This window comes from Ammospiza caudacuta, chromosome 5 (genome assembly GCF_027887145.1).
Source record: "Ammospiza caudacuta isolate bAmmCau1 chromosome 5, bAmmCau1.pri, whole genome shotgun sequence".
Classification (NCBI taxonomy): Eukaryota; Metazoa; Chordata; class Aves; order Passeriformes; family Passerellidae; genus Ammospiza; species Ammospiza caudacuta.
The window spans coordinates 24,233,647-24,258,226 of record NC_080597.1 but is presented as its reverse complement, the minus strand read 5'-3'; the positions used below and the strand labels follow the sequence as shown (position 1 = coordinate 24,258,226).

Sequence of the window (24,580 nt, the reverse complement as noted above, 5' to 3'; positions counted from 1 at the left end):
AGCTCTGGATCTAAGATCCTTCTGCAGCCAATAGAGAAAGATAGGCATATCCAGGAGTTAACCCATCCTTCTGAAGAAAGGCACTTCAAAGAGTGACCCTATATCCAGTCCTTAGTCTGGACAAATTCAAGAGAAAAGAATTTCAGCTTTCATGTTTAAGTTGACAGAAGTCATCTATGTCTCTGCCTACACTGCAAATGCAATGGTGTCAGTCAGTATGTTAGTGAGAGTTCAGGGCCATGGCTAAGATGTTCCTTGTGTGACCAATTGTAAGAGAAGAGTTTTATTTTCATCATGCTGCTGACAGAATGGTAATGTACACAGGCCTTTGAAGCAGTGCAGTTTAGGGGCCCATATCTACAAGAAGGAAACTACAAATACTGACAAATGCCATAGCCTCTGGAAACCTCTGATACCTTTAGGAAAGTCCTGAATTCTTCCATTCATGCTGGGTTTGGCTGAGAACGAGTTAGTTTTTTCCCTAGTTGCTGGCACAGTGTTTGTTTTAGATTTAGTATTAGAATATTATTGATAATATATTGATGTTTTAGTTGTTACTAAATTGTGTTTTACTCTAAATCAAGGACTTTTTGTCTTCCCAAGTTGTGCCAGTTAGCAGGGGTCCAAGGAGCTGGGGGAAGCACATAGTGAGGACAGCTGCCCCGGCCTTGCCAAAGGGATAATTCATACCACAGAATGCCATGTTTAGTAAATAAATTATGGGCAGTTATCCAGAAGATGCTGATGACTTGGGGTCAGGCTAGGCACTGGTCAGTGGGTAGTGTGCAAGTGTGCTGCACATCACTTGTTTCTCTGGAGTTATATTCCTCTCTCTCCTCTTCTTTACTACTACTACTAGGAGTATCATAGCATTTTATTTTCATTATTAAATTGTTCTGATTTCAAGTTTACTTTTTTGTTCAGATTCTCCTCCCACTTGAGGTGAGGGGGACTGAGTGAACAACTGCGTGGAATTTGCTGACTGGGGTTAAACCATGGCACATGCCAAGAAAACCAAGTGCTCAAACCTGTGCAATTCAACCACATGGTCACAATGTGAAAACATGGGCATTATGTAAGTAAATTTTCATGATCCAGAGAAAAGCTTAGTTCTGTAGGCTTCTGCTCTGTAAACCCACTATGTCAATGCTGACAGCCTCAGGGCTTTCATAACTGTAACTTTATAATCAGAACTGGACTGAGCAAAAGTCCACATTTCCTTACTTCCCATCTTCATCTGACATGCCTTCTGTGCTCCCTCTGCACTACCCAAAACAGAGCTGTAATGCAATGCAGCTTCCCCACCCCTGGGAGATGTAGGATTTCACTGCATTAAGCAGCTGCTTGTTCTCTTCCGAGTAGGATTAAATAAGACATCTTTCACCATACTTGTATCACTGAGAAATTTCAATCCCACATGTAATAAGGAGTAAATCTAAAACATAACCATAGAATACAGCTCAATGCTAGTGATATCAAACAAATCCATGTGAATGACCCTTGCAAATGTGTAATAAATATAGTTATGAAAAATTAATTTTAAGTTTTACCAGAGCTACTTAGCTTTTTCATTTTATACTTTATATTACTTGTAATAAGGTTTGAAAAAGCTAAATTAATTCAACCTTTGCTATTTAAAATAAATATTGATTTTTTTCTGTTCTGTGTTTTGAGAAGAGACAAAACCAATGCTAATGGTTTTATCCAGGAGGTTGTAATGGCACAGTTGAAAAGCGACCTCTTCTCAGACTGCATCACAAAATGGTGTCATTCCTTTCTTGAAAACAAAGAAGATAAGATATTGTTATAGTTTCACCTCCACTTGTGCTGTATTATGCATGGACAAGTTAAAAGCTTCTGCCAAGATCTCTTCTAGTCCTTCAAGTGGTTCTGTCTTGCATGTGTACTTTGAAGTTCCTATTGCTTGTGTGGAATGTCTATACTTGATGTTTTAGACATGTCTTAACATATAAATAACCTGATTATAAGTCAGTACTATTTCAGCTACCTTTCAAAGGATTGCTGCCAGCCACATTTAACCCCACTGGGCTGAGATTAACTAGCAAACCTAAGCTTCAAGCTGTATCTTTGCATCTATTTGCTTGACTACCCATTCCACTGGTGAAAACAGTAAGTTGGTTTTTCTTTTCTCTAAAGGAACAAAATTTAGGCATTAGGTACAGCCTATGTGTCTTTGCTCTCCCAATAAATTTTGAAACGTTGGTCAATTTTAATAAAATTTACTTAGTGGAATATGTCTCAACAAACTACATTTCTGTGCATCCTGTGAAGGAAAGACAGTTGACCAGTAGTTACGAAAAGTCTCAAAAATTAGTTCAACTCTCCTTAGGGATTGGCATATAGCAGCTTGATCTCAAGAAGCCTTCAAAAAATAGTTTCACTTGTCATTTCTTACCTCTGGTACTCCAGCCTCCCCTGCTTTCCCAGTATCTCAGCCATTCACAGTTCAGCTCAAGATAGGAAAATGATACTGCTACTAAATTAGCAGATGGGGAATTGAGGCACAATATTATTGAAACTCAGACTTTCACAGATATTTATGCATGTCTCAATTGAAAGCTGATGGCTTGAATTTACAGTAATTTCCCAAGGTCATACAAGAAGCATGCAATAGGCCTGGGAAATTGCATCCAAGCTTGCACTTTGCTCTTTGGACCATACTTCCTAAATGGGATGTAGTAATTTCAGAATTGCACCTTCCCAGCCCCCTCTTTTGTGGACACCAGTCTGCTGTGAATAAACCCATCCTTTGGTCCTTGTGGCATGAGCATCAAAGCTAGCTACTCTTCTAGATCTGCCTCTCAGGCACACTGGCACAGTGCAGATGCTGTACATGTCTCCCCTTCAAAGCTGTGGGGATCACAAAGCACAAAGGCCACCTGAGCACACAGCTCCTTCCAGTGTAGCAAAAATTTTACTGTTAAAGGGGGAATACTATCTAAAAGGAAGGCATGTCTAATTAGCAAAAGAATTTTTCAACACAACAGCAAGCTACTGATCATTACAAAAATAAAAATGTCTTGAACTTTTTAAATTCCACCTGGTTTCATCCCATTCTGACTTGGTTAATTACCTGTAGCTAATTTCTTGTGGATTTTTACATTTCATCTTTTTCTGATGGCGTTGCTTAGCTCTGTAGCTTCGAGAATCTTTTATTTAGGATCATTGAATACAAAGAAAAATTCTCCAATTGACAAAAACAAAGAAGACAATGAACATTAGAATGATCACTATGAAGTATGAATACCAGTTCCTGATGCCCCATGGAGTTCACAGTTTGATGACAGACCTATTTCCAGTCTATTACACTAAGAATTTCACAGTTTTGAGAACTCTGGAGAAAGATAGATGAACAACTCACTCACCCTACATCCAATGCTATTTCTACAAAAATCAGAATTTCTTATTTCAAGCACTTATTTTTCCAAATGACAGAGTCCACAACACAAGTAAGGCACATTCTGGAACAAGCTGATATGTCTGTTCTGGTATAAAGAAGCATACTTGCTCACCTTAGCTAACACCTACTAAGTAGAATATAAAATATCTGAAGATTTTTATTTCCTCACTGAAAATTTTAGGCACAGAATGACAATTTCAGGAAGTAGATCACTGCCTCACAAAATATGGAGCTTGAGAATATACTTAGCATAGGAATAAAATAACAAACCGATCGAAGACTGAGTTACAAGTGTGTGATAGAAATTTTTACTAACGGAAGAACACAAAATAAATGTGTGTGTGTGACAGAAATTGTTATTAATGGAGGAACACAAAATAAAATGTTTGTAAATGGGAATGCTGTCTTGGATTCCCTGGCTCCAGCTGGCTGACAAGTTTAACCACTGAGTGCTGTCCTGTCACCAGTAACGGTGAACACTTGTTCCCATTATGCTGTCCTAAAGACAAGTGCTGAGTAGAAGAGGTTAAGTAGTTTTTCTATCAACACAACATTGATAAATATCAGTACAAAAACCACAGGATAAACAATATTTTCATTTCAAATTTGAAAATTTTCAAATTTGAAAAAATTTGAAAATTTGAAAAAAATGCAGTAGAAAAATTTGAGGGCTGTGTTTTCAAGAAGATTCAAAACTAGCAACTAGCAGCTCAAAAACAGGGCAGTCCCTACTCTGTGCCCTGAAATCCTGCACACTGGTCAGCATTTGTCTTTCTAATCACTTGTGAAATTCCGAACTGACATGACAAAATCCACCCAAAGATCTTAAGAGTGCACAGATTAATAGTGTATTGTCACAGCATTGTACTTAGTGAACACAAGCTATAAAATAGATAAAGGGGAAAATGCATTCCCTAAGGTCCCAAACTTAGTGAATATTCTTGCATTACTTAACATCTTCTGGGCATTTAAAAAGAAAAAAATTACTAATTACTGCTCATAGTACCCATGAGGCAGCATTAAGCTGCATATAGCATTTGCAGTAAAAACCCATAGCCATGCAAAATTCTTCTTGCTTGATGTTTCACTTTAAACTCAAAACAATCCAAGCACATGGACATTTGGAGTGAATCGAAATCTTTATGATATATCAAAGCACGCGAAACTAATGTTGTTATGTGAAACCATGTGGAAATGAGTTTTGCTTTGTGTAAACCCCAGTACCAGAAGAGAGTTAGGAAATGCATGTACTGTGCTTATCAGATATTAACCAGAAGAGGATGCTAGTAGAAGCTACTGTGAAATGTTTCATACTAGTTTAGTTAAAATACTTAAGACCTTCAAATAATGAAGGTTATTAAGAATTGCACAAACCAAAAATATTCTTATTACCTCCATTGAGAGATTGCACACACACGTGTTGGTGGCAGATGTGTGGAATGTCTTTGGCTGCTCTTTGGCCCTTTCTGATTCTAATTAATGAAGGGACTATGAATTAATGGAGGGATTATGATGTGTTTCATACAAATGCTTCACAAGAGAGGCTTATAAATCTCAGTGGAGAAGTCAGTCCAACTAATATCTTCACTCAGCTGCCTGTATTTCTTCAAAACAAAGCCTAAAAATGGAAGAAAAATGTTCTCTTTAAGCCCTGTATCACCAGGGGGAAAGGATCCTTTTTGGTTTCCAGTGAAATTTTATTTTATTCGGGGAAAGGGGAAAGTTATACACACCCACAGATCCCCTCACCCAAGGTTCTATTCCACGAAATGGTTGGTTGGACCTGGGTTCCATGAGCCATCCTCCTCTTTTTCAGGCTGCGCAAAATGTAGGAAGTCATTGGGGAGATAACCTGTTCTTCTCTCAGCTGGTAAATCTTGATGCAGGTGGAAGACAGATTAGAATAGATCTAAGGAATTCTCACAACAATGGTGCCTGCCTTGCTGACAACAGACACCAGGCTGGTGAGGCAGCAGGGGCGTGAGGCCAGGGACAAGGCCAGTGGGACACAGCTGGCCACTCTCCCCCAGCCCCCATCTCCCAGGACAGCAAGGATGACTGGGGGACTGGAGCATCTCTTTTATGAGGAAAGGCTGGAGGAGCTGGGCCTGTTCAGCCTCAAGAAGAGATGACTGAGAGGGGACCTCATCAATGTCCTCATCAGTATCTGGAAGGAGGGGGTCATAGGATGAAGCCAGGCATTTTTGATGGTAACAAGCAAGTAGAACAAGCGACAATGGGCAGAAACTGATGCACAGGAAGCTCTATCTGAACATAAGGAAGACATTCTTTACTGTGTGGTGACTACACACTGGAATAGGTAGCCCAGGGAGACTGCAGTCTCCCTCACTGCAGATATTTCAGAACTGCCTGGATACAATCCTGTGCTTGTGCTCCAAGATGACTCTGCTTGAGCAGGGAGGTTGGACCAGCTGTCAAACTGTGGTCCCTTCCAACCTGACCCATTTGTGATTCTGTGAGACCGACGCCGCAGGACGAGCTGCCCCTGCTCAGAGGCCCCTCTATACAATCGCCAGGAGCTGCCCTGAGGGACCGAGCCCTGTGGCAGGGACAGCCCCCGGTGGCAGCCACGGCCGCCGCTGCGCCCCAGCCCCGCGCGGGCGGGGGGGCGGGATCAGCGCCCCCCGGCCCAGACGTTCCATAAAGGAGGCGGGCAGGGTCGGCCCGGCGGGAGGGGGCGCGCTGAGGGAAGAGCCGACACGAGTGGCGGGGTAGGCGGCACGGAGGGAGGGCAGCCCGGCTGCGGGAAGCGAGGCTCCGCGCTGGGACTGGTTCCTTCGCAGCCATTTTCCGTCCAACCAAACAGCCGATTTGCGGAGGGAGCCAACCAGGGCCGCACTGGAGGTTTGTGCCTGGCTCCGGCCAATGATTGGTAACCGGTTGCACTGCAGGCTCGAATGAAATGTCCGTCTCCCTCCCCGGGCCCTGGCGCTGCCGCCACGCCGCCGACGCGGGCACCAGGAAGTGCGGGGCTGCCGCCCCGGGCCCGGCACCGGCCGCGCGTCGCTTTATGCGACCGGGGAGCCGAGCGGGGTGGGCGGCCGGGGAGGGGAGCGGAACGGGCGGGCAAGCAGGGAGGGGGGTGTCGCCAGGGGCGGTTGGGCGGCTGCCCCTGCCGCTGTCCCGCTCTCTCCGCAGGGCCCTTTCCGCTACGGCTCCATTTTGCGGCCTAGGGCAGGGGTGGAGGCAGCAGGCGGGGCTGCCCCGCGGCCGGCCGACACCCCTCACCGCTGGCTGAGAAGCGGCGGGTACTTGCGGGCGTGCGGCCTCCCGCCATCTCTCCGTCTCCGCGCCAGCCGCGCTCGCTGCGCCCCGGGGCCGCGGCTTTGTGGCGACCGCGCCGGGCGGAGCGGGCTCGGCGCTCTTTTGTGTCCGCCCACCGAACCCCCTCCCTTCGCCACGGGAGCGAGGGGCCGTGGCCCCCCCACGCCCACGGTCCCCAGCCGGGCCGTGAGCCGGGTAGCGGTGCCACAGCGGCCCGAGCTCTTCTCCCGGTACCCCCGGCGTCGTTGTCGGGACCGAAATTTCCTGAAGGGTTTGGCGGTATTTGCAGGGATGAGGAGCGTAGGGTGAGGCTCCGGGATGTGGTGCCGGTGACCGGCTGGCAGTGCGGGCGGGAATGCGAGGCCTTGGTGGGCTGCACGGGGGCCCGGCAGAGGCGCCCGGCCGCCCCCGGGCAGGTGCGGGCAGCGCGGAAATCACAGCCAGCGTGATCAACAATAAAGTTGGTGATTAACTGAGGACTCGTCGTCTTGTGCCATTTGTAAACAAGGGGTCACGATAGACGAGTTACCTTTCGAACAGATGTGAGCTGGGTGCCAGGAAGGCTCAGAGGCTGTTGGTATAGTAAGTAGGGAGGTGTCGTCGTCGTCCCCGTCCCTCCTCCCCCTCCCCCTTTGTGCCCCAGCGCTAACTGCGTTTGCATCATTGAAGGGCATGAAATCAGGAAATGGGATCGAGCAGCTTGCAGTGGCGGAGAGGCAGCTGGGTGGCTGTCCTGTGACACACATGACAGATGGGAGAGAGACGGGACCCTGCCATTATCAATGTCTACATAACTTTTCGGTGTGTGGGAGGTGTTCTTGGGCAGACCTATGTGTGTTAGCCCCTGTGCTACCTCCGGAAATTGTGTAGTTGGTGATCCTGAAGAGTACTGTCGACGTATTAACAATCCTATAGACAATCATACTGGAAAACCACAAAAATTCATGTGTTCTAGTAATGTTTCTGCAGCTATGATATATATTCTGCAGTACAACCGCAGTAGAAAATCAGGTTTACCTTTACCAATTTCTTTGAGGCTTAACCAAAAAGATTTGTTCTGAAAAGAGCTGTCAGGTAAAAGCTACCTAGTGTGGTTGGGTTGCTTTTGGGATGGCAAAATTAATGATAACAATAATCTGGACATTTTTAGGCAATGAGGAGCACAGAAATCTGTATTTTAGCCCATTCATCGACTCTATTACATGAAATAACTTTTCCTTGGCATCTTGGTGGATGGCAGTTATTGTCGACGAAAGAAAAAAATCAACTTTCTCAAAAGCAGCTCTGGCAAAATGGTTGGAAAAAGGAAAATGGTAGCTGCCACTTTGGGCAGTATTCAGTGTCTGGCTTTAATTGGCTTGCAGGAATGGAGAAAATAAATCTATATATAATCATTAACATATTGTTCCTAAACAATAAGCTAGTGGTTGCTTTCTTTTTATCTTTGATTATGTGGCCTGTGGCATGACAGTTGCAGTGTAAAGGCAAGATCTATCTTCAGTTCTCTAGGACACCCAAGATGGCTCAATCTGAACCTTTCTGAGGCCTGTGCGAGTTGCTTTTGTGCTATGCATTGAGCAGGTGGTTATACGTGGTCTTGGCTGCTGGGATTTACAGCTATGGCATTATATTGGGAGAAGTTAGAAGCACTGTGTGTTACTCTTTAGACTTCTGGATTTGAATGCCACAGAGTTCAAAGCTTAACTCTTATTTGTGGTAATAATTAGATGAAGGGAGGCAATGTTCAGAAATTGAATGAAATATAATGTTTAAGATAATGTCAAGATATGAAACATTAAACACTGAAACTTTGAAAGTCTGATACCTTGTTTTGTCAACATTTAAAAAAGGTTTGCAAGGTTCTTCCTTTAGTGCTTTCAAATATAACTCTAATGGTGCTCCACCTTTAAAATTCTGCTTAGAAAGAAACTTGACTTAGTACAGAGTTTTGCAGTAGTATTTTGAAGGAACTTAGTATTTGAAAATTGATGTTTTAGTGGCAGGATGCTTGTAAAAAGAGCAAAACATTACTATATATATATGCATACTAAACAATATGGGTAAATAACATTGGTAGAATAAAAGCAAGTGTCAGCAAATTCAACAGTTTTGGCCGAAAATAGTCTGGTCTGAAGCTAGTTCGGTCTGGTCTGAACTAGTTTTGTAAAACTCTTACTTGCCCTGTTGCTTTAGAGGAAAAAAGCTGCTTGGCATACTTGAGTTACTACCTCAACAAAGGAAAAATTACCTACTTAAAAATGTTATCAAACTTCTAAAAGGAAAAAGACAGGGTTTATGGATTGCTGCTTTAATAAACAGATAATCTTAGTTTTTTACAAAAAATACTAGAAAAGTATCAAAAGTACTATTGAAAGGTAATATGGGGATTTCAGTGAGGTTGCTGAAGGAAGGAGGTGCTGGTGCAGTGTGTTCAGCACTGCTTTCCTTTTCCAGCTTCTGCAAATGCAATTAAACTGCCTCCATTCCTCTGCTCATCTTATTTTCTCCTCCAGCTTCTCTCTTCTACTGCCAAAAAAGAGAAAGTGTGGAAACTGGATTTCTCCTGCTTGCTCTGTATCACTGACCCTCTCGATGTGAAAATGTATGAGGTTTTAGTCCAGCCATATATATTGCAGCTAACAGTGCTTGTGGATATTAGCCAGTCTTGGAAGGAGTCATCAGCTGCTCTAGCAGAGCTGGATCCATGTGAAGGGGGTCTGTAGTCAGTGGCACTGGGGCTTTTAAGATAAGAATAAAGTTGATAGACTGTTACATGGAGTGGGAAGGTGTAAAGGTGGCAATGCCCCTTTTGGATTTCATAAGAGAAAGTTTCCTCCCCATGGGCCAGGGGAAGGATTCTGGTATAGCCCAGATGCTAATGAGCCTTGGTGACACTGTAGTCCTCTCAGCATCAATCTGCTTTTCTCAGTGTTACTCTGCTGTGGGGGGAAACACTGAATGTAAGGGATTAGAGAAGTCTGAGATGGAGAGAGAGTGCAGCATCTGGTTTTGTTCTATGTGTGAAGGCATTTGGCATTATATTTTTATGTGTCTGCTGAAACAATGTCCTGTGAATGCATTCACCAGTTGGTATTTCTTAAATACCTGAAGGTGGGAATTCAGTGGGAAATTAGGATCCCCAGAAGTCACTGAAAAATAAAAGAAAATTAAAGGTGCATTTTTAATGGAAAAGTCTTTCTGCTTAAGAGGCAAGGGTGCAGAAATCTCGAATAAAACTTTGTGTCTCTGCTGTTATGTACTGATTCACAGCTTTACATCTCTTGTGACAAAGTGTGGCAAAATGAATGATGTGGTTACTACCTACAGCTTTAGTTATTGTTTCTGTCCTGCTTCTTTGGCAGACATGACTGCATGGAATGTGTACCAAGTGCTTCAGTTCATTGCATATAACTTTCCATTCTCCTCTCATAGGGTAGAAATTTTGGGAGACAGGGTGGATAAATACCACATGAAATACTTAAATCACAAGAGGCCTTTGGTTTCCCTTCAAGAGGGCAGTTTGTAAGTCATTGCCATATAACTTCCTCGTTATGAAAACAAAAATCATGTTTCTTCAAATTTCTTTTTTCTTCTTTGTTTTTCCTTTTATACTGATCTAAGTTTTAGTCCCTTCTTCTCAGTGCTAGCATGCTTGGGCTTGTATTCTTCTTTAGTTATAATTTAGCTGAGCTACTGGTATTGACTGCAGTCTTAAGGGAGCTTATAAGATTAAACAGGATGCAAGATTTACTTTGAGATACTGATGTTTTATTAGTTTAGTACAGACATATTATAGGAACAGTCTGAGTTGTGAGCAGCTGACAGGAGCAAATTTTTTTTAAGCATCCTCAAGAATATTTATACCAAATGTCAGTGTAAACCCGTGTGTTCATTCATGTGCATCTTATCATTGAACCTTCTTTGATGCTCTTGAAATGTTTCTCTTATAACATATTTCTTTGGGTAATTTCCATGCATCTAGGGATATACAAGCTATGTATATCCCTAGTAATATTCTTTTATTATTAGAGAGAGAAAAAACAAACAGAAAGCCACTAACAGAAAGCATTGTGCTGCTGCTCTGTATTCAGATTTTAATTGTGCTGTGTAGTGCTGAATGTTTATGTCCTGTACTTGTTTACTCTCCCTGGTTGTTGATAAAATCAGATAGTGGCATGGTCATTTTAGAGACTGACATGTCATTCAGTCCATGTGTATCCATGGAGGAGCTTTATTGTCTTCCTAGCACAGGAAGCTGAGGATAATGTACAACCTGTAGTAATTGCTTCCTGCAGTTATGCACTGCACTTGCTGCTGTAGGACTGGGGTGTTGGAAGCCCTCCCTCGTGCAATTTGGCAGCCACACAGAGGTAGGAGATGCTCTTGTATTAAAAAGCACTGCAATGTTTGCAGGCTGAAACTGCCATGCAAATGTGATGTATAATCTGCAAATGGCTACTTCTCCTTAAAGCAAGTTGTAACAATTTGGCAATCTAAAGCAAAATCTGAGAGGAAAGTTCTTTCCCACCTGAACCTTTTAGGATTAGATCTTCCAGGATTTTGCCTGTTCTAGCATCTACTTCCATCTGAAGTAGCAGATCTTCCTACTAAATGGGCCAATATAAGAACTGTTGGCCTTTTTAGTCTCCTAGTGACTGCAGTTAGTGTAGGTGAGGTGTTGTTTCTATGCTATATTGCACTGGTGCCTTTTCCAGAACAACTTTACGGACACAGAATTTAGTTTGTGTCATAGTTTTGGAAGTGTTTTATTGGTTGTTTGGGGTTTTTGTTTGTTTAAAGGAGGGGGATTAATTAGCAACAGTGTAGTGAGAAGATTGAAGAAAATGTTTTCTCATTTTCTGAACATTGTTGTATGTGTTACAGAACTTGTGCTGAGCTTGACAGTCAGATAATGTGGGGATTAACTGGAGTTTTGAACACCTGAAATTAAAACTGTAATGTGTGAGCATATAACTGTTTGTTATGAGATGGCTGGGATAGCCGTGGCCACGTTTTCCTGCAAGGTCGTGTTTGTCATTCATCAGGCTCAAAGAAATACTAGTAGGGTGACTTGGATGGCACATTAATTACAGCTGCTACATTCAGATGCCTGGATCTAGATTTGAATTGAATGACAACTCTGGCTGAAATTCTTCCATCAACTTACTTGGATTGAAGTAGTGTGCTGAGATCCCCTCCTTCCCTCACGGTGTGGTCAGCTGGAGGAGGCATGTGGGGCAGCTGGGCCAGCTCTGTCTGTGGTGGCCTTCAAGATGTGGCTGGAGAAAACCTTGAGTGCTCTGCTCTGAGCTCGGAGCTGACCCTGCTTTTAGCAGGGGCTGGAGTAGAGACCTCCCACAGCCACTTCCAACATGAATTATCCTGTGGGCCTGGATCGCGACCTGGTTATGCTGAGCATTATGCAGAAGGGTGTTAGTGCTGTCCCTCATCTCCTGTCCCAAAGTTGTCCTGGCAGCTAAAAATCTTTCTTCAAGTAATACCAACAGAAGTAATTTCAGTTGATGTTAAGCTGTCAATACCTGTTTTCTTTATCTGAGTCAGATCTGTCTTTTTCTGTTGCAAGCCTTTTCCTGTCAATTTTGCTAATCACTATTTTAGATTCATAGTGCTGATAAATGTCCACACAAATGCCCAATAATGGTGAAATAATACATCCTGTAAGTAGATCTGGAAATATGCACACAGAAAAAAATAGAAGCAAAGGTATTACCTTGAGGATGCATTAGTTTAATATGACCAAAATGTCTGTAGATGCAGCACAGGTTTGAAAGAGATTCAAGCAGGAATTGTCTATTGAAAGCAAGCTGGGTTAATGAAAGTAAGATGTTTTCTTAGTGTTGCTGGGTCTTGGCAATAAAGATTCAGATGGAGTAACCTGCCGGAGGGGTGAGCAGAAACCAGTTAGTTATCACATCATGGCAGAAATTTGAAGAATATTGCAACCCTGAAGGAAGGAAATAATTTAGAAGAAGTGTTTCACAGAAGATTGAAAAAAGAGAAGGAAAGAAAGATCAAGGTATAAAAATACCTCGTATTGGGGCTGGTAAAGATTGAGATCCTAAATTAAATTCCATCAGGGATCAGAGAGCCAAAACTGAGAAGACTACCAGAAAACTCTAACATAATTTTGGAGGTAGCTTTAGGGATTTACCAGACTGCAATTTTAATTCTTTCAGAGTGCAGAAGGGAGAGGGAGGCACAATTCTCTTAATGATGTGTGATGTCAATTTTGGTGATCATGACATGCAGGATTGTGATATCCTTGCCTTGTCATTACAGTAAGCTGAGAAAGCAAACTGCAGACCCCTTGGGAGATTGAAAAGCAAAGTTAGATCTCCCAACAAAGAATCTGCAAAATGTGGATAAAGTGAATTTATGTTAAGGATGGCACATGGAAGGTTGATGCCTAAAATACTGCCCTTCCTTTGGGTAGAGCTACTGTGTAAGAAGTGAAGCTGGTTTGCAAAAGCCCAGCAAAAGGGACCTGAAATTCTTTATAGAAGTGTAATATTCTGTTCAATGAAGAAGAGCTGGAATAGTCTTTTTCTCTTGAACAGCTCCTAAGGCTCTGTCCAGCTATTGTTGGAATGTGAGCAGCGCTCGCGTTATTTGTGCATCTCTGGCCAAATGTAACACCGGACATTGCTGGAAGGTTTCAAAGTGAAACTCAGCCCTGTGGCCACAAGCAGAGTGCACATTAGTGAGAGGTTAAATGCTCATATTTCTGGGTAGATGTAAAAAAATCACAACATTGCTTCTCCCTCTCTCCCTCCCTTCTCTCCCTCTTTGTGGATATGCAAAAAAGTGAGCTCTGTGGTCTCACTGACAACAATCACGAGATCCTTCAAAGACACCAGGGTACCCACACAGTGGATGTGGGGTCAATGAGTGAAGTCAGCTGGGCTCTGCCTCTCCAGGGCCCATGTGTGTAGCTTGTCAGTAAGAAGGAGGGAAGCACAGGCTCTTTTGGCTTCCCTTTTTCTCCTGGCTTTTAAGTTACCTATTAAACTGTGACCGCCGCCATCTCCAAACCGTCATGAAGAAGTCTTCTTTTTGGCCACCACATCAGAACCTTGAGAGAAGAGCACCAAAGAATGCCCAGAGAGTGAGGCAGGGCAGGAATGCTAGGGAATGCTAAAGTGTGACTCAGAAGGCACATAGGAGTAGCTGGTGTCTCAGGGAGGATGAGAATGCGGAGCTGGTCCCACGGTCTGGCTAGAAGTTTATCAGTGGGCTTGACAAACCAACACGAAGAGTAAAAGTGAGTGAGTGAGTGAGTGAGTGAGTGAAGGATGCATTCTGTGTAGGAACTAATAGGTAAAGCATTCAGTGAACAGGGGGCTGATGTAGGTTTTGAGGGTTGTTCAAGAACCTTGCACATTCTGGTCAGACTTTCACAGGAGCTATGTGTTACATAAACCAAATGATTCGGTCATGGCCTGTGCCTCTGGCCGAGTTTGTTGAAAAGCCTCACAAAACAGTTGAACTATTTCCATTGTCAGTACAACTCATTAATGACAGTGGGGATGCTGTTCTCCAATAGCAAAATATTTATGCTTTGTATAAAGTGATCTCATAGTTTGTGCTGGGTTTGAGTAATAGCTGCACTTAGTGATGTAACAATCACACCTGAAAGGTTTCCTTCTTCTGGTTGTAGATGGATGGTGACAGCTCCACAACAGATGCTTCTCAGTTAGGAATTGCTGGAGATTACATTGGTGGCAGTCACTATGTCATACAGCCTCAGGATGGTAAGAAGTGAGAGAGCAAATGCTACTATTTCTCTGCATATGTGTGTATACATAAATTTTCTTCCAGTTCTTATATCATTCTCTGCTGTCTTCTCTCAGGCTAAGAATTTGCCATTGTTTTTGTAATGCCTCACTGTATAAAGCATTTTCTACAGTTTGAAGGGGGGAGTTGGATTTTTTGATGTTGGTACAGAGACCTTAGGGGGATGACAAAAAAATTTATGTTATAGGAAGCAGTTTGTATTTTGGCATGGCATTAATAATGGTTGTTGATCAGAGCCATGTACACTTCAGTGCATAATGTGATTAAATGCTATCTTTATAAAGGTACCCTGATATTGCATCTATTTTTAAAATTATTTCTATGATGTTAACACATTGTGTTTTCAAAGGTCTTCATTCTACAGTGTAAGATTTTAAACTGAATTATTGCCTGTTGTCTATCAAATATAATTTCTGTTAACTTTTCTTCATTTCATTAGACACAGAAGACAGCATGAATGATCATGAAGATACAAATGGTTCAAAAGAGAGTTTCAGAGAACAAGATATATATCTTCCAATTGCAAATGTGGCAAGGATAATGAAAAATGCCATACCCCAAACAGGAAAGGTAATACTGTTGTCTGGTAAAGAAAGTGTGTTAATGAGTTTTATTCCTTCCTCTCCATGAACTTGAGCTGATTAGAACAACATATTTTTCCAAATGATGCTGATTTATTGAAGAAAAGCATTATAAAAGGAAAGGGGAAAAAGCCCCAGGAGCAGGAGGTGATTGAGACTAAGCCAATCACTAAGAATATTTTCTATGCAATTCTCTTGAGAGATTTAGTCTGCTTTCAGTGATGTGCACAAAATTTGGAATAAGTGAAAAATTTTGGCTGAAATAGAAATTCAGTGCTCGTCCTGAAGGGAAGAGAATGTTAGCCTTCCATTGCCCAAATATTTGCATACCCAAATGCCAAAGTGACATAAGAAGTCTGCTTTATATCATGGAGCAGATAAGGCTAGATATTGAGAGCCTTGTTTATTTCTTACTTCTAAGAATAGACTTTTTAATCCATTCTGCTGAGCTGGTGATTGTATAAGTACTTCTTCATTCTACTGGTTTATCTTAAATCTTTGCAGGGCTCCTATGATTTGCTCTTTCTCTATTGTATTCCAATACAATTCCAGCCACAGTAACATTTCCTCCAGCTAAAACTGATCTCTTTGGAGATCACTCTAAATAGAAGCAAGACATCATTTACTCGCCTCTGCTTGTATTTTCATAGTGTTCACGGCTTTCTGGAGATCTGAATGTTACGTTTATAACTTTGCTGTGAAAAACTGTACCCTAGTTCATATTGTCATAAATTTTTAGTGATCAAAATGAGATTTTTCTTTAGAATTTAGCATATGGGATGTGGAGCTATCGTGAAAAATAAGGATGGTTTTTTGTAAAAAACTGCAAGAGCAGCTGCTGACTGATGACTTCTGAAAATCTCACCCTACATGTCTGAAAATATCAGAGGAGCTGGTGAAGACTCTGCACACAGTTACTGCTTCAATTTTTTAGGTTCTTTTTATGTGAAGAATAAGAATCTTAATTATTATAATCTTCTTACTGATTCTTGTCAGCTTCCCAAGTAATCATGAGTAATACTTTCTGTAATTTTAAGTCAGGTAAATTACTTTTGTCCAGCTGAAAGCTGTAATCAAATTTACTTACTTCATTCTTGCCAGGGGCATATGTTCATATGTTGCTTCATTTGAGTTGTCATTTGGTAAATTTATACCAGAGCATATATATATATATATATATATATATATATATATATATATATATATGTATGTATGTATGTATGTATATGTATATATGTGTCTATATATTTATTTGGTAAATTTATAATAAAGCATTAGAAAGGCTTTCTGGTAGATGTATATTCTAGTGCTTGAATCTAGGCAGGATAAAAATACTTGTCAGTGCTGAATTGGTGGGAATGTGATGAACTGAGGTTGGAGCTACCAGGTCTCTTAAAAAGAAGAGGAAGTGGGCTGTGACATTGTGATGAACAGGTTTGAAGAGACATAGGTAAGCAAAGCAAGAAGCATCTGGGTGTAAGAGCTTGTATAGAACTTAGGACTTCAGGAGATCCTGGCGGTTGGCTGTGCTGCTTGAAATAGTAAAACATGAGTAAAATCACATTGCAGCTGGTCTTATGTAGAGGAGTGAGGACATCCAGTGGTTTGCTGTGCAGGTGTTGCCTAAATGGGTATTATCATTGGGATTTGGAATGTTTCCTCTATTATGTACTCTTTGGGGGGTTAGTGGTGAGTTTTTTAAAGTCTTATGTCTTTATTAATGATTTTGTGATACTTTTTTCCTTACTAGATTGCTAAGGATGCAAAGGAATGTGTACAAGAGTGTGTAAGTGAATTCATCAGCTTTATAACATCAGAAGCAAGTGAGAGGTGTCACCAAGAGAAAAGAAAGACCATCAATGGAGAGGATATTCTCTTTGCCATGTCTACCTTGGGGTTTGATAGTTATGTTGAACCTTTGAAGTTATACCTCCAAAAATTCAGAGAGGTTGGTATATATGGGTATTTGCTCATTTATTTAACCTGGTTGCATTTATCCTTAGCTCTCTGTTGTTGTAACTGTATAATGGTTAACTTGCACAGTATCTCACAGCTCTTGGTTAGGGAGTAATGTTATGTTTAAAAGCATTCCAGAGGACTCTTGACTCTCAGAGGATGTCAAGAGAAAAAGGAGGAAGTAAACATTTTGGTTAGACTTGCTGATTCGGAGTAGTTAAAGCTTTCAACTTTATTCAATATTCTTCAATATTCAATATTATTCAAATTCTCTAATATATTGGTGGTCATAAATTGCTCTGCTCTTTGAAGTGCCTATTAAGAATGTTTAATTTGATCTTTGGGTTCTGTCAGTATGTACTGACTACATCCTCTGAGGAACTGGCCTAATGCCTATTGTTTGTCTGGACTTCAGGTCTGCAGAAGAAAAAAGCTGTTTTTCTCATGTTGGAATAATGATTCACATGGAAAACTATCTGTTTCAATGGGTTTTTTAAAATTACTATTTTAGCCTGTCCCTCAGTTTGCTTTTGATACATAGTACATGCTAGATATGTGATCCAAATAGTTAATTTAATTTATCCCTTCTGTAGCAGAAAGTGACTTTATTCCTTTCAGCAGTTTAGACCTTTTCAAAAAAGGAAGTTGCTTCTGCTTGAGATTTTTTTTTCTGGTCTGCCTCCTCCTGTCTAAATTGCCAGAACAGTAGATAAGGATGCTCTTCTGAGTTTCTTTGTTTTGTAAACCTAAGATATTTTAGTTCAGACTTGCTAACCGTATTTGTTTTGCTGACAACACTTGAAGCTTCCCCTTCCCAGAAGGTCATTTGCTGAATAACTGAGTAACAGGAGATGTAAAGTTGGAGTAGTGCTATGTGCCTTTTCCAGTTCTGTGTGGCAGTTGCACATGCTGTGATAGGGCTGTATGTGCTTTTAAAAAGGCAAGTATTCCCTGACTAGTTCCAGTTCTTACTGAGTAAGTCTGAAGTGGGTCTGTGATACTTTCATTCTTAATTGATCAGTTTTGCAGATTATAGATACTGTGGTAGCAGAGTAATTGGATTGGATTTTAATTGCATGGATGGGTTAAACAGCTTTGCTCATCAGTTTTAAATCTCCTTTCCAGCAAGGGTGTCTTCAGGGTGAAATACTTCAGTTTTGTAATTGAGTATTTTGTCTGAAGCAAACAGTTGCAGAGAATCTTTTTTTATGCCCACATTATTTTTCTAGACATTCTTATGTAATAGCATAGAGCATCAAAAATTGCATGCAGATGACTTGGGGCCTTGGCTTTCTATGTATGCTGATATCCTTTCTGGCTTTAGTCCTTGATGTGGGAGAAGAAATTCCAAATCTTGGTTTTAAATGTCAGCTCTTAGTTTATGGTGATGGTGCTTGTGTGTGGTTGGTAAGCAAATGTTTTACATTCTTGATAGGTGAGACTCTCTGATTTCTTGTAAATTCTCCTTTTGGATTACCACAGATTTTGAACTTTCTGCAGAAGGTGAAAAGCCTTTCTTAGAACCACACAGTCCTAGTTTGACAAGTTTTTGTTTCAGGAGTATGGTTAAGATGAAAAACACTTATGTAATATGCACATTCTCAAATCCCATAGAGTTTTACAGTTCTTGGAATTTCAAGCTCCAGCTGTTGCACTGTAACTCTTCTGCAAGTTTCAAACCTTGGCTAGAGTTCTTGGGGCTTTGAAAAAAATCTCAAGCTTTTTTTCTGCTTATTTTGTGCTCTCTCTTCTTAGGCAATGAAAGGAGAAAAGGGAATTGGGGGAACAGTTACAACTGCAGATGGTCTAAGTGAGGAGCTCACAGAAGAAGCATTTAGTGAGTAGTACTTTTTAATTTATTATGTTCTTACTACAGCTGTTGTAAATACAGCACTTCTGGCAGCATTCTTACTTGAGGAATATATCCTGGACTAGTAATAGCTCGTGTCAATTGTGAAAAATTTATAAATGCATATATTAGTCCTTGTATACACTTAAACACAGGTTGTAATGAAAGGTGCAAACCTTTTTTTTCCTTTTCCCCCAGTAGCTACATATTTAGGCCCCATCCATTCTACTTGCAAGACTCTTAGGGGAAAAAAGTTAAACTCACTTGAGGAGCTCATCTTTGAGAAATGAGGCAGAGAAGAAAATCATCTTTGTCTAATTCTAAAGACTTTAATATTTCTTACATTCAAAAGAATGCACAGATTGGCAGCTAGAAGGTGTAGGGTGTAGCATTCAGTGTAGTTTTCTTCCTTTTACTGTGGATTAAAACCTGACAGTTTTTTGGGATTTACACTGATTTTGTTGGTGCTGATTCTTGCATGTAGTCTCCACCTTGGCTTTTAAATGTTATGGGCTGGTAGTGTTGAACCTGATAGAAGACAAATTAGAAAGCACAGCTCTAGTCCTATCTACTGACAAGCTTTAGGTTTTTAAGTATGTGATAAAATCACTGGTAAACCACCAAACTAGCAAAACTTCAAAGCCTGAGGGCTAAAATGACCTATTCAGGATTGGAAATACACTTTGCTCTCAGTTTGACTTTGGCTGCATAAAACAATGCAGTCTTGTTGGATCTCTTCTAGCCTGGAAGAGGAGCTTATAAAACTGGCTGGAAATTAGGAATCTAAATCTAAATATTGCAAGGGTCCCTTCTAATATTTAGATTCAGATTCTTAAAAACTTTAGGTTGCTGTGACTTGAAAAGAGCAACTTTAGAAATGTCCTGGCAGGATTAAGGATGCAAAGGAGCTGTTGCAGTATTAAAAGAAAGTAAAAAAAAAATTATGTTAAATAACTGATCATGTAAAGTGCTGCAGGTTTTTCCCTTCACAGGGGCAGCTCTGTCTGGAATGAATGATGGTGTCACTGCAGCAGTAGTAGTGATAGCTGTGCTTCTGTGGCATAACCCTCAGCTCTTTGTGGTGGCCTCATGCCGGGGCTGGGTTGGGGTCTCTCCATTAAGCTGTGTTGGATGCGGAATGTGCACATTGAAGAGTAGTAAATTTTGGACCTGCCAGAGCCACTTTCACTAGTCTTCATGCATCTCTCAGCCTGCAACTGAAGCAATTGAAATTTTGTTCAATGAAGGAGGAAGGAAAAAAATAAAAACAACCAACCAACCAATGAACGAAAAATCTAATTACAAAACCCTCAAACATCAGCTTTCAAATGAAAACTGTTAGGATTATGCTGTGCTTTCAGAATTTTGTATTGGTTATACATCTTGTTTATATTTAGTAACTACATGAACAAAACCTTATTATTTGTGTCCTAGGGGAAAATGTGCTACAGTGACAACCTACAGCATAAATCAGTGTGCTGCTTTGCTTTCAAATAGCAGTTGTAAGGCACCTACTCTGAGTGTGAGAGCTTAATATGCATGTTTGTGAAGGTCTACCTTGGGGCATCACTCCCTGTGTTTTCTCTTGGTATCTCAGAAGTACTTTTTACTCCTTTTGTTGGCCTCCTCTTTCCTCTGTGAAATCAGAGCTCTTCCGTGTGCCCTAAAGGACATGCTGAAGTCGACCACTACAATGTCAGGCTCTGGCAGTGCCTTTTATTTTTTGTTATTGCCTGTTCCTGTTCCTCTCTTCTGCCTTCCATGGAGCTTCCGTATTATGGAGTCCCTGATGGATCCCAATTTATAAAGCAGCACAATGATTTAATTGAGTTCCTCCCACATGGCTATGCTCAAGTGCTAAACAAAGCCAACTGAATTCTTCAGGCTTGTTGGAATACTGAGCACTGGAGATGGCCTTTTCAGTGGTCAGAGTGGTGAGCTCCGCTCCATTTGCCTGTGTGCAGGTTTGGACATTCTGCTTACTCTCAGAACAAAATCAAGTCGGATTTTATTATTTCTTATGAATGGGAATAAACTTGTTCACCTGTAGCACTTGGTAACAAGTGTGAATTTACCAGTGTAGGATGGTAACTCGGTAGATTAATGGCTCTGTAGTCCTGGAGTGGACCACAGTTATTTAATGGTGTCAGACACATCAAACAAGGCTCTGTATATCAAGCATTCCTGCCTAATGTTTTTAAAATGCTCTTTCTTTCAGCTAACCAGTTGCCAGGAGGCTTAATAACCACAGATGGCCAACAGCAGAATGTTATGGTCTACACAACATCATATCAACAGGTATGATCCTGTATCTTGTCCCCTACTCTCCCTTCTGCTGCTAAAATCCAAACACTCGTTCAGCTGCTTTGTTCTGAAAGATGAGAATTAATTTTATATAGTCCTTTGGTCGTGGCTGTCATGCCATTCTGACACTGAGAATTCATGGCTGCTTGCTGTGAACTGCTCTGCAGCTTCAGAAAATGTGCAGTGGAATGTAAGCTTGAATTTTCTTTCTCTAGATCTCTGGTGTTCAACAAATTCAGTTCTCATGATTTTGAAGAAAATTTTCCATCTGGGAACATGAGACGGAAAACCTGTGCAACTCTAAAGAAGAGGCAGTTTAATGACTGGTGAAGAGATTTATCTCTTTGTATATTAAATAGCTGTAATGTAGCTACCAGAAGCTTGACTAATTGAGGTGAGAGTTCTGACTCAAATCTTTTTCATGATGATTTTAAAGAAATAATTGGATTTTAAAGGTATTAAAGTATTTTTGTTTTGTACAAGAGTTTGTTGCTCTGTATAACTCCTGTATGCATTGTATATTGCAATTTATTACTGTCAGAGATTTGTAGACAGTTTCTTATTTTCATATTGAATCATGTTACTTTTGTAATTCAGGTGAACAGCTGGGTTAATTCATGCTTACCCTTTGAATAAAATTGTAAGGGTAAAGTTCATTTTTGAATGCAAGTTGCCTTTATTATAAAGATTGAGTTAGTCTTGGTTATGTAACTTGTCTTGCATGACAACCTCAACTAACCTGACACGTCAGCTTATTTATTGAGATTTTGTAAGGGACTTTTTCCTCATGAAACTAGCAGCTCAAAAGTATTGCTACAATTGTTTTTTCTAATGTAACTTCTGAATTAAAGGTTAATCAAAACCAATGAATGCTCTACTACATTTAGAGGTTTAGAGCTTATCAACAGTGTTAATGAAAGCAATGCAGGTTTTCTTTTTTAAAATTTTTTTCAGTTGCATTAATTCTCGTTCGACTTACTTTGATACTTTTAAGGTAGTCTTTCTGCTATTGAAATAACTCCTCCTTTTTATGTATGGCTTGTAGAATCCCAAACTTTGAAATCCAAGGGTAGGGGGGATTTTATAGTCCTTGTGGTAAAAGATCTCATTTTAATTTTTTACTGAAATATTTTAACATTTCTTGTGAGCCTGTGGAAACTCAAAAGTGGTAGTGACTTTCTGTGTCTGGGCTGCATGTTGTGTGGGTGTGTATGGGCATGAGTGGCTGACAGCTGATTAAGTGATACAAATCTGAAATGGAAGACAGACTTCAGGTTTGCTGTCTCTTTCTTGGTTTTGCAATAAACTCTACCTAGGTAATGTAGTTCTGTATATTAAGTGAGCTGTTCTTGGTAACATTGCTGTTTCTTTATAATTGGATGGGTAATTTTGTTGCCATGTCTTAGCCTATTAGAGTAGGGATGAAGGTTTTAGTAATAGCTTACTCAGACTGGATTTTGGGACCTTCCGTATTTTTACTGTTTGCAGTGGACTGAAATGTAATATATTTATTATCCTTCTAATAAGGATAATAAATATATTATCCTTATTAGAAGGATAATAAATATATCCTTAAATTAATAACAGGTATGTTATTAAGTTAAGCAAACCACACCTTGAAACTCTTGCCATATGATCTCTTGCTGGTTTTGTCTTTTCTTTAAAAAAAAAAAGAAATGTAATAGTTCAATATTGGGAAATTAGCATAACCTAAGATATCCCAGCTCTTTAGCAAAACAAAAACTTCATGTGCAGATTTGAGCAGTGTTTCCTACCAGTCAGCGTCTTGCTGGCAGAGCCTCTGGAGACGATCCAGTGTATTCAGGGCAGTCTGCAGGATGTTCTGGGCTTTGTGGCTGCCTGTTGTTGTTCAGCAGCTATGAGCAAATGGAGTTTCTCATTAAATGTAAAACTGAATAACACAATCCCTGCAAGAGCCCTTTCTGTTTCTATTCCATTTATTTCAGGCCAGCATAGCCTGTTCTTGCTGTTCCCAGATTTGCAATGGAAAAAAGCTGTGATACTAAGTAAGGAGAAGCTAGGAAAGATTTGGCATTTTGATATATAGAAAGTGGGTTGAGGTGATCCCACACACTTGAAACAAGAAACATTTTTCAGGCTCCCTTCTCTGCTGTGAATTTAGGTTGACGTGTGTTAAGTTTGTAGTTTATACTCCATCATGTGAGCAATGAAGCTGATACCTAGTTTTTCCTTTTTGTTTCTTCTCCCTTTGAGGGCCAGGGACAAAACTGCATAACTTCTCATTCTCTTCCTGAAACCACAGCAGTAAAAGCAATAGTACAAAACTTTGTTCCATGTCTCTCTGAAACCTTTCTCCTGATAAAATTTTGCAGGGTAGCCATGGTACACCAAATAAAAAAAAATGTGGTCTGAAGAAATACTTGCCTAATTTTATTAGCAGCAGCACAACCAGTGCATTCTTTATATTCAACAAATCTGTGTTCTCATTTTGCTCTGTTTGGGTGTTTAAAATTTACAAGTAGCTAAGACCTGGACCAAGAATGACCATTCTTGCTACATCTCACCTGCTTCTACAACACTCCTGTCTTTAGTCCTCTGAATGTTTTTTTGAACTAAGATACCCCCAAACTGAGCTTGAGTTTGAGACAGCTGTGGCAGCGTATGTTAAGACTTGGAGAAAGGCTGCTTGAAAAGCAGTGATGTTCAAAGATCTTTTTCCAAGAGCAGTGACTTTTTAGGTGCCTTTTCACAAGACAAGCAAGTTTTACCACAGTAATTTTTTGAAAAATGCATTTTTGTATAACTTGATCCTTCTGGTATTTCTTTATAGGGTGCTTTTGGTATCTTTAAAAGCACAAAAATGCTGTTATCTCTAGTCCAAATGCAGTTGTGAGAAAAGCTGATTTCGATGATGTTCTTGTATATCCAATTTTCTCTTGGGTCTGTCTCTGCCCCGAGATGCATGGGATGGTGGTTCTGTGGCAGCCTGCGCTTTCGAAGAATGAGTCTGGACCCTTCGCTTTTTTGGTCTTCAGGTTGTTTATTATTTCTTATCTACAAAATTTTCTTTTTGCCCAGCTGAGATCTGCTCAGCAAGGTAGCCACAGGCACTCTGACTGCCCCCAAGGTGGTGTCATCTTTTTATACTACAAACTACGTATATCATAAATACTTTTAATTCCCAATACCCATCACCTATGTTAGACAGTGCACTTCTATTCTAAACCAATCCCCAAGTGCTAACATCATCACAGAAAATGGATGACAAGAAGAAGAAAGAAGATGCCCTGATTCCTCCATCTTGTCCCCATAGCCCCATACAAAAAAATCCTTAAACCTACATTTTCACCCTGTGAACACCTTGTTTTTACACCATTCAAATCAGTG

General features: G+C 40.6%; 1 protein-coding gene across 2 annotated transcripts; it reads left to right on the top strand.

Annotated features, from left to right (window-relative positions):
- The first annotated feature begins 6,128 nt into the window (after positions 1-6,128).
- On the top strand, positions 6,129-23,550 carry NFYB (nuclear transcription factor Y subunit beta). 2 transcript variants are annotated; one of them, XM_058805246.1, is made up of 7 exons: positions 6,129-6,286; positions 14,385-14,478; positions 14,961-15,091; positions 16,853-17,050; positions 18,814-18,895; positions 21,126-21,205; positions 21,427-23,508. In XM_058805246.1, the coding sequence occupies exons 2-7, from the start codon at positions 14,385-14,387 to the stop codon at positions 21,457-21,459; spliced, it is 618 nt and encodes a 205-aa protein (XP_058661229.1). In that variant the 5' UTR covers positions 6,129-6,286; the 3' UTR covers positions 21,460-23,508. The 2 variants fall into 2 exon arrangements, with proteins under 2 accessions (XP_058661229.1, XP_058661230.1); XM_058805247.1 differs by having other exon boundaries at positions 6,158-6,286; positions 21,134-21,205; positions 21,427-23,550.
- Positions 23,551-24,580: the final 1,030 nt, after the last annotated feature.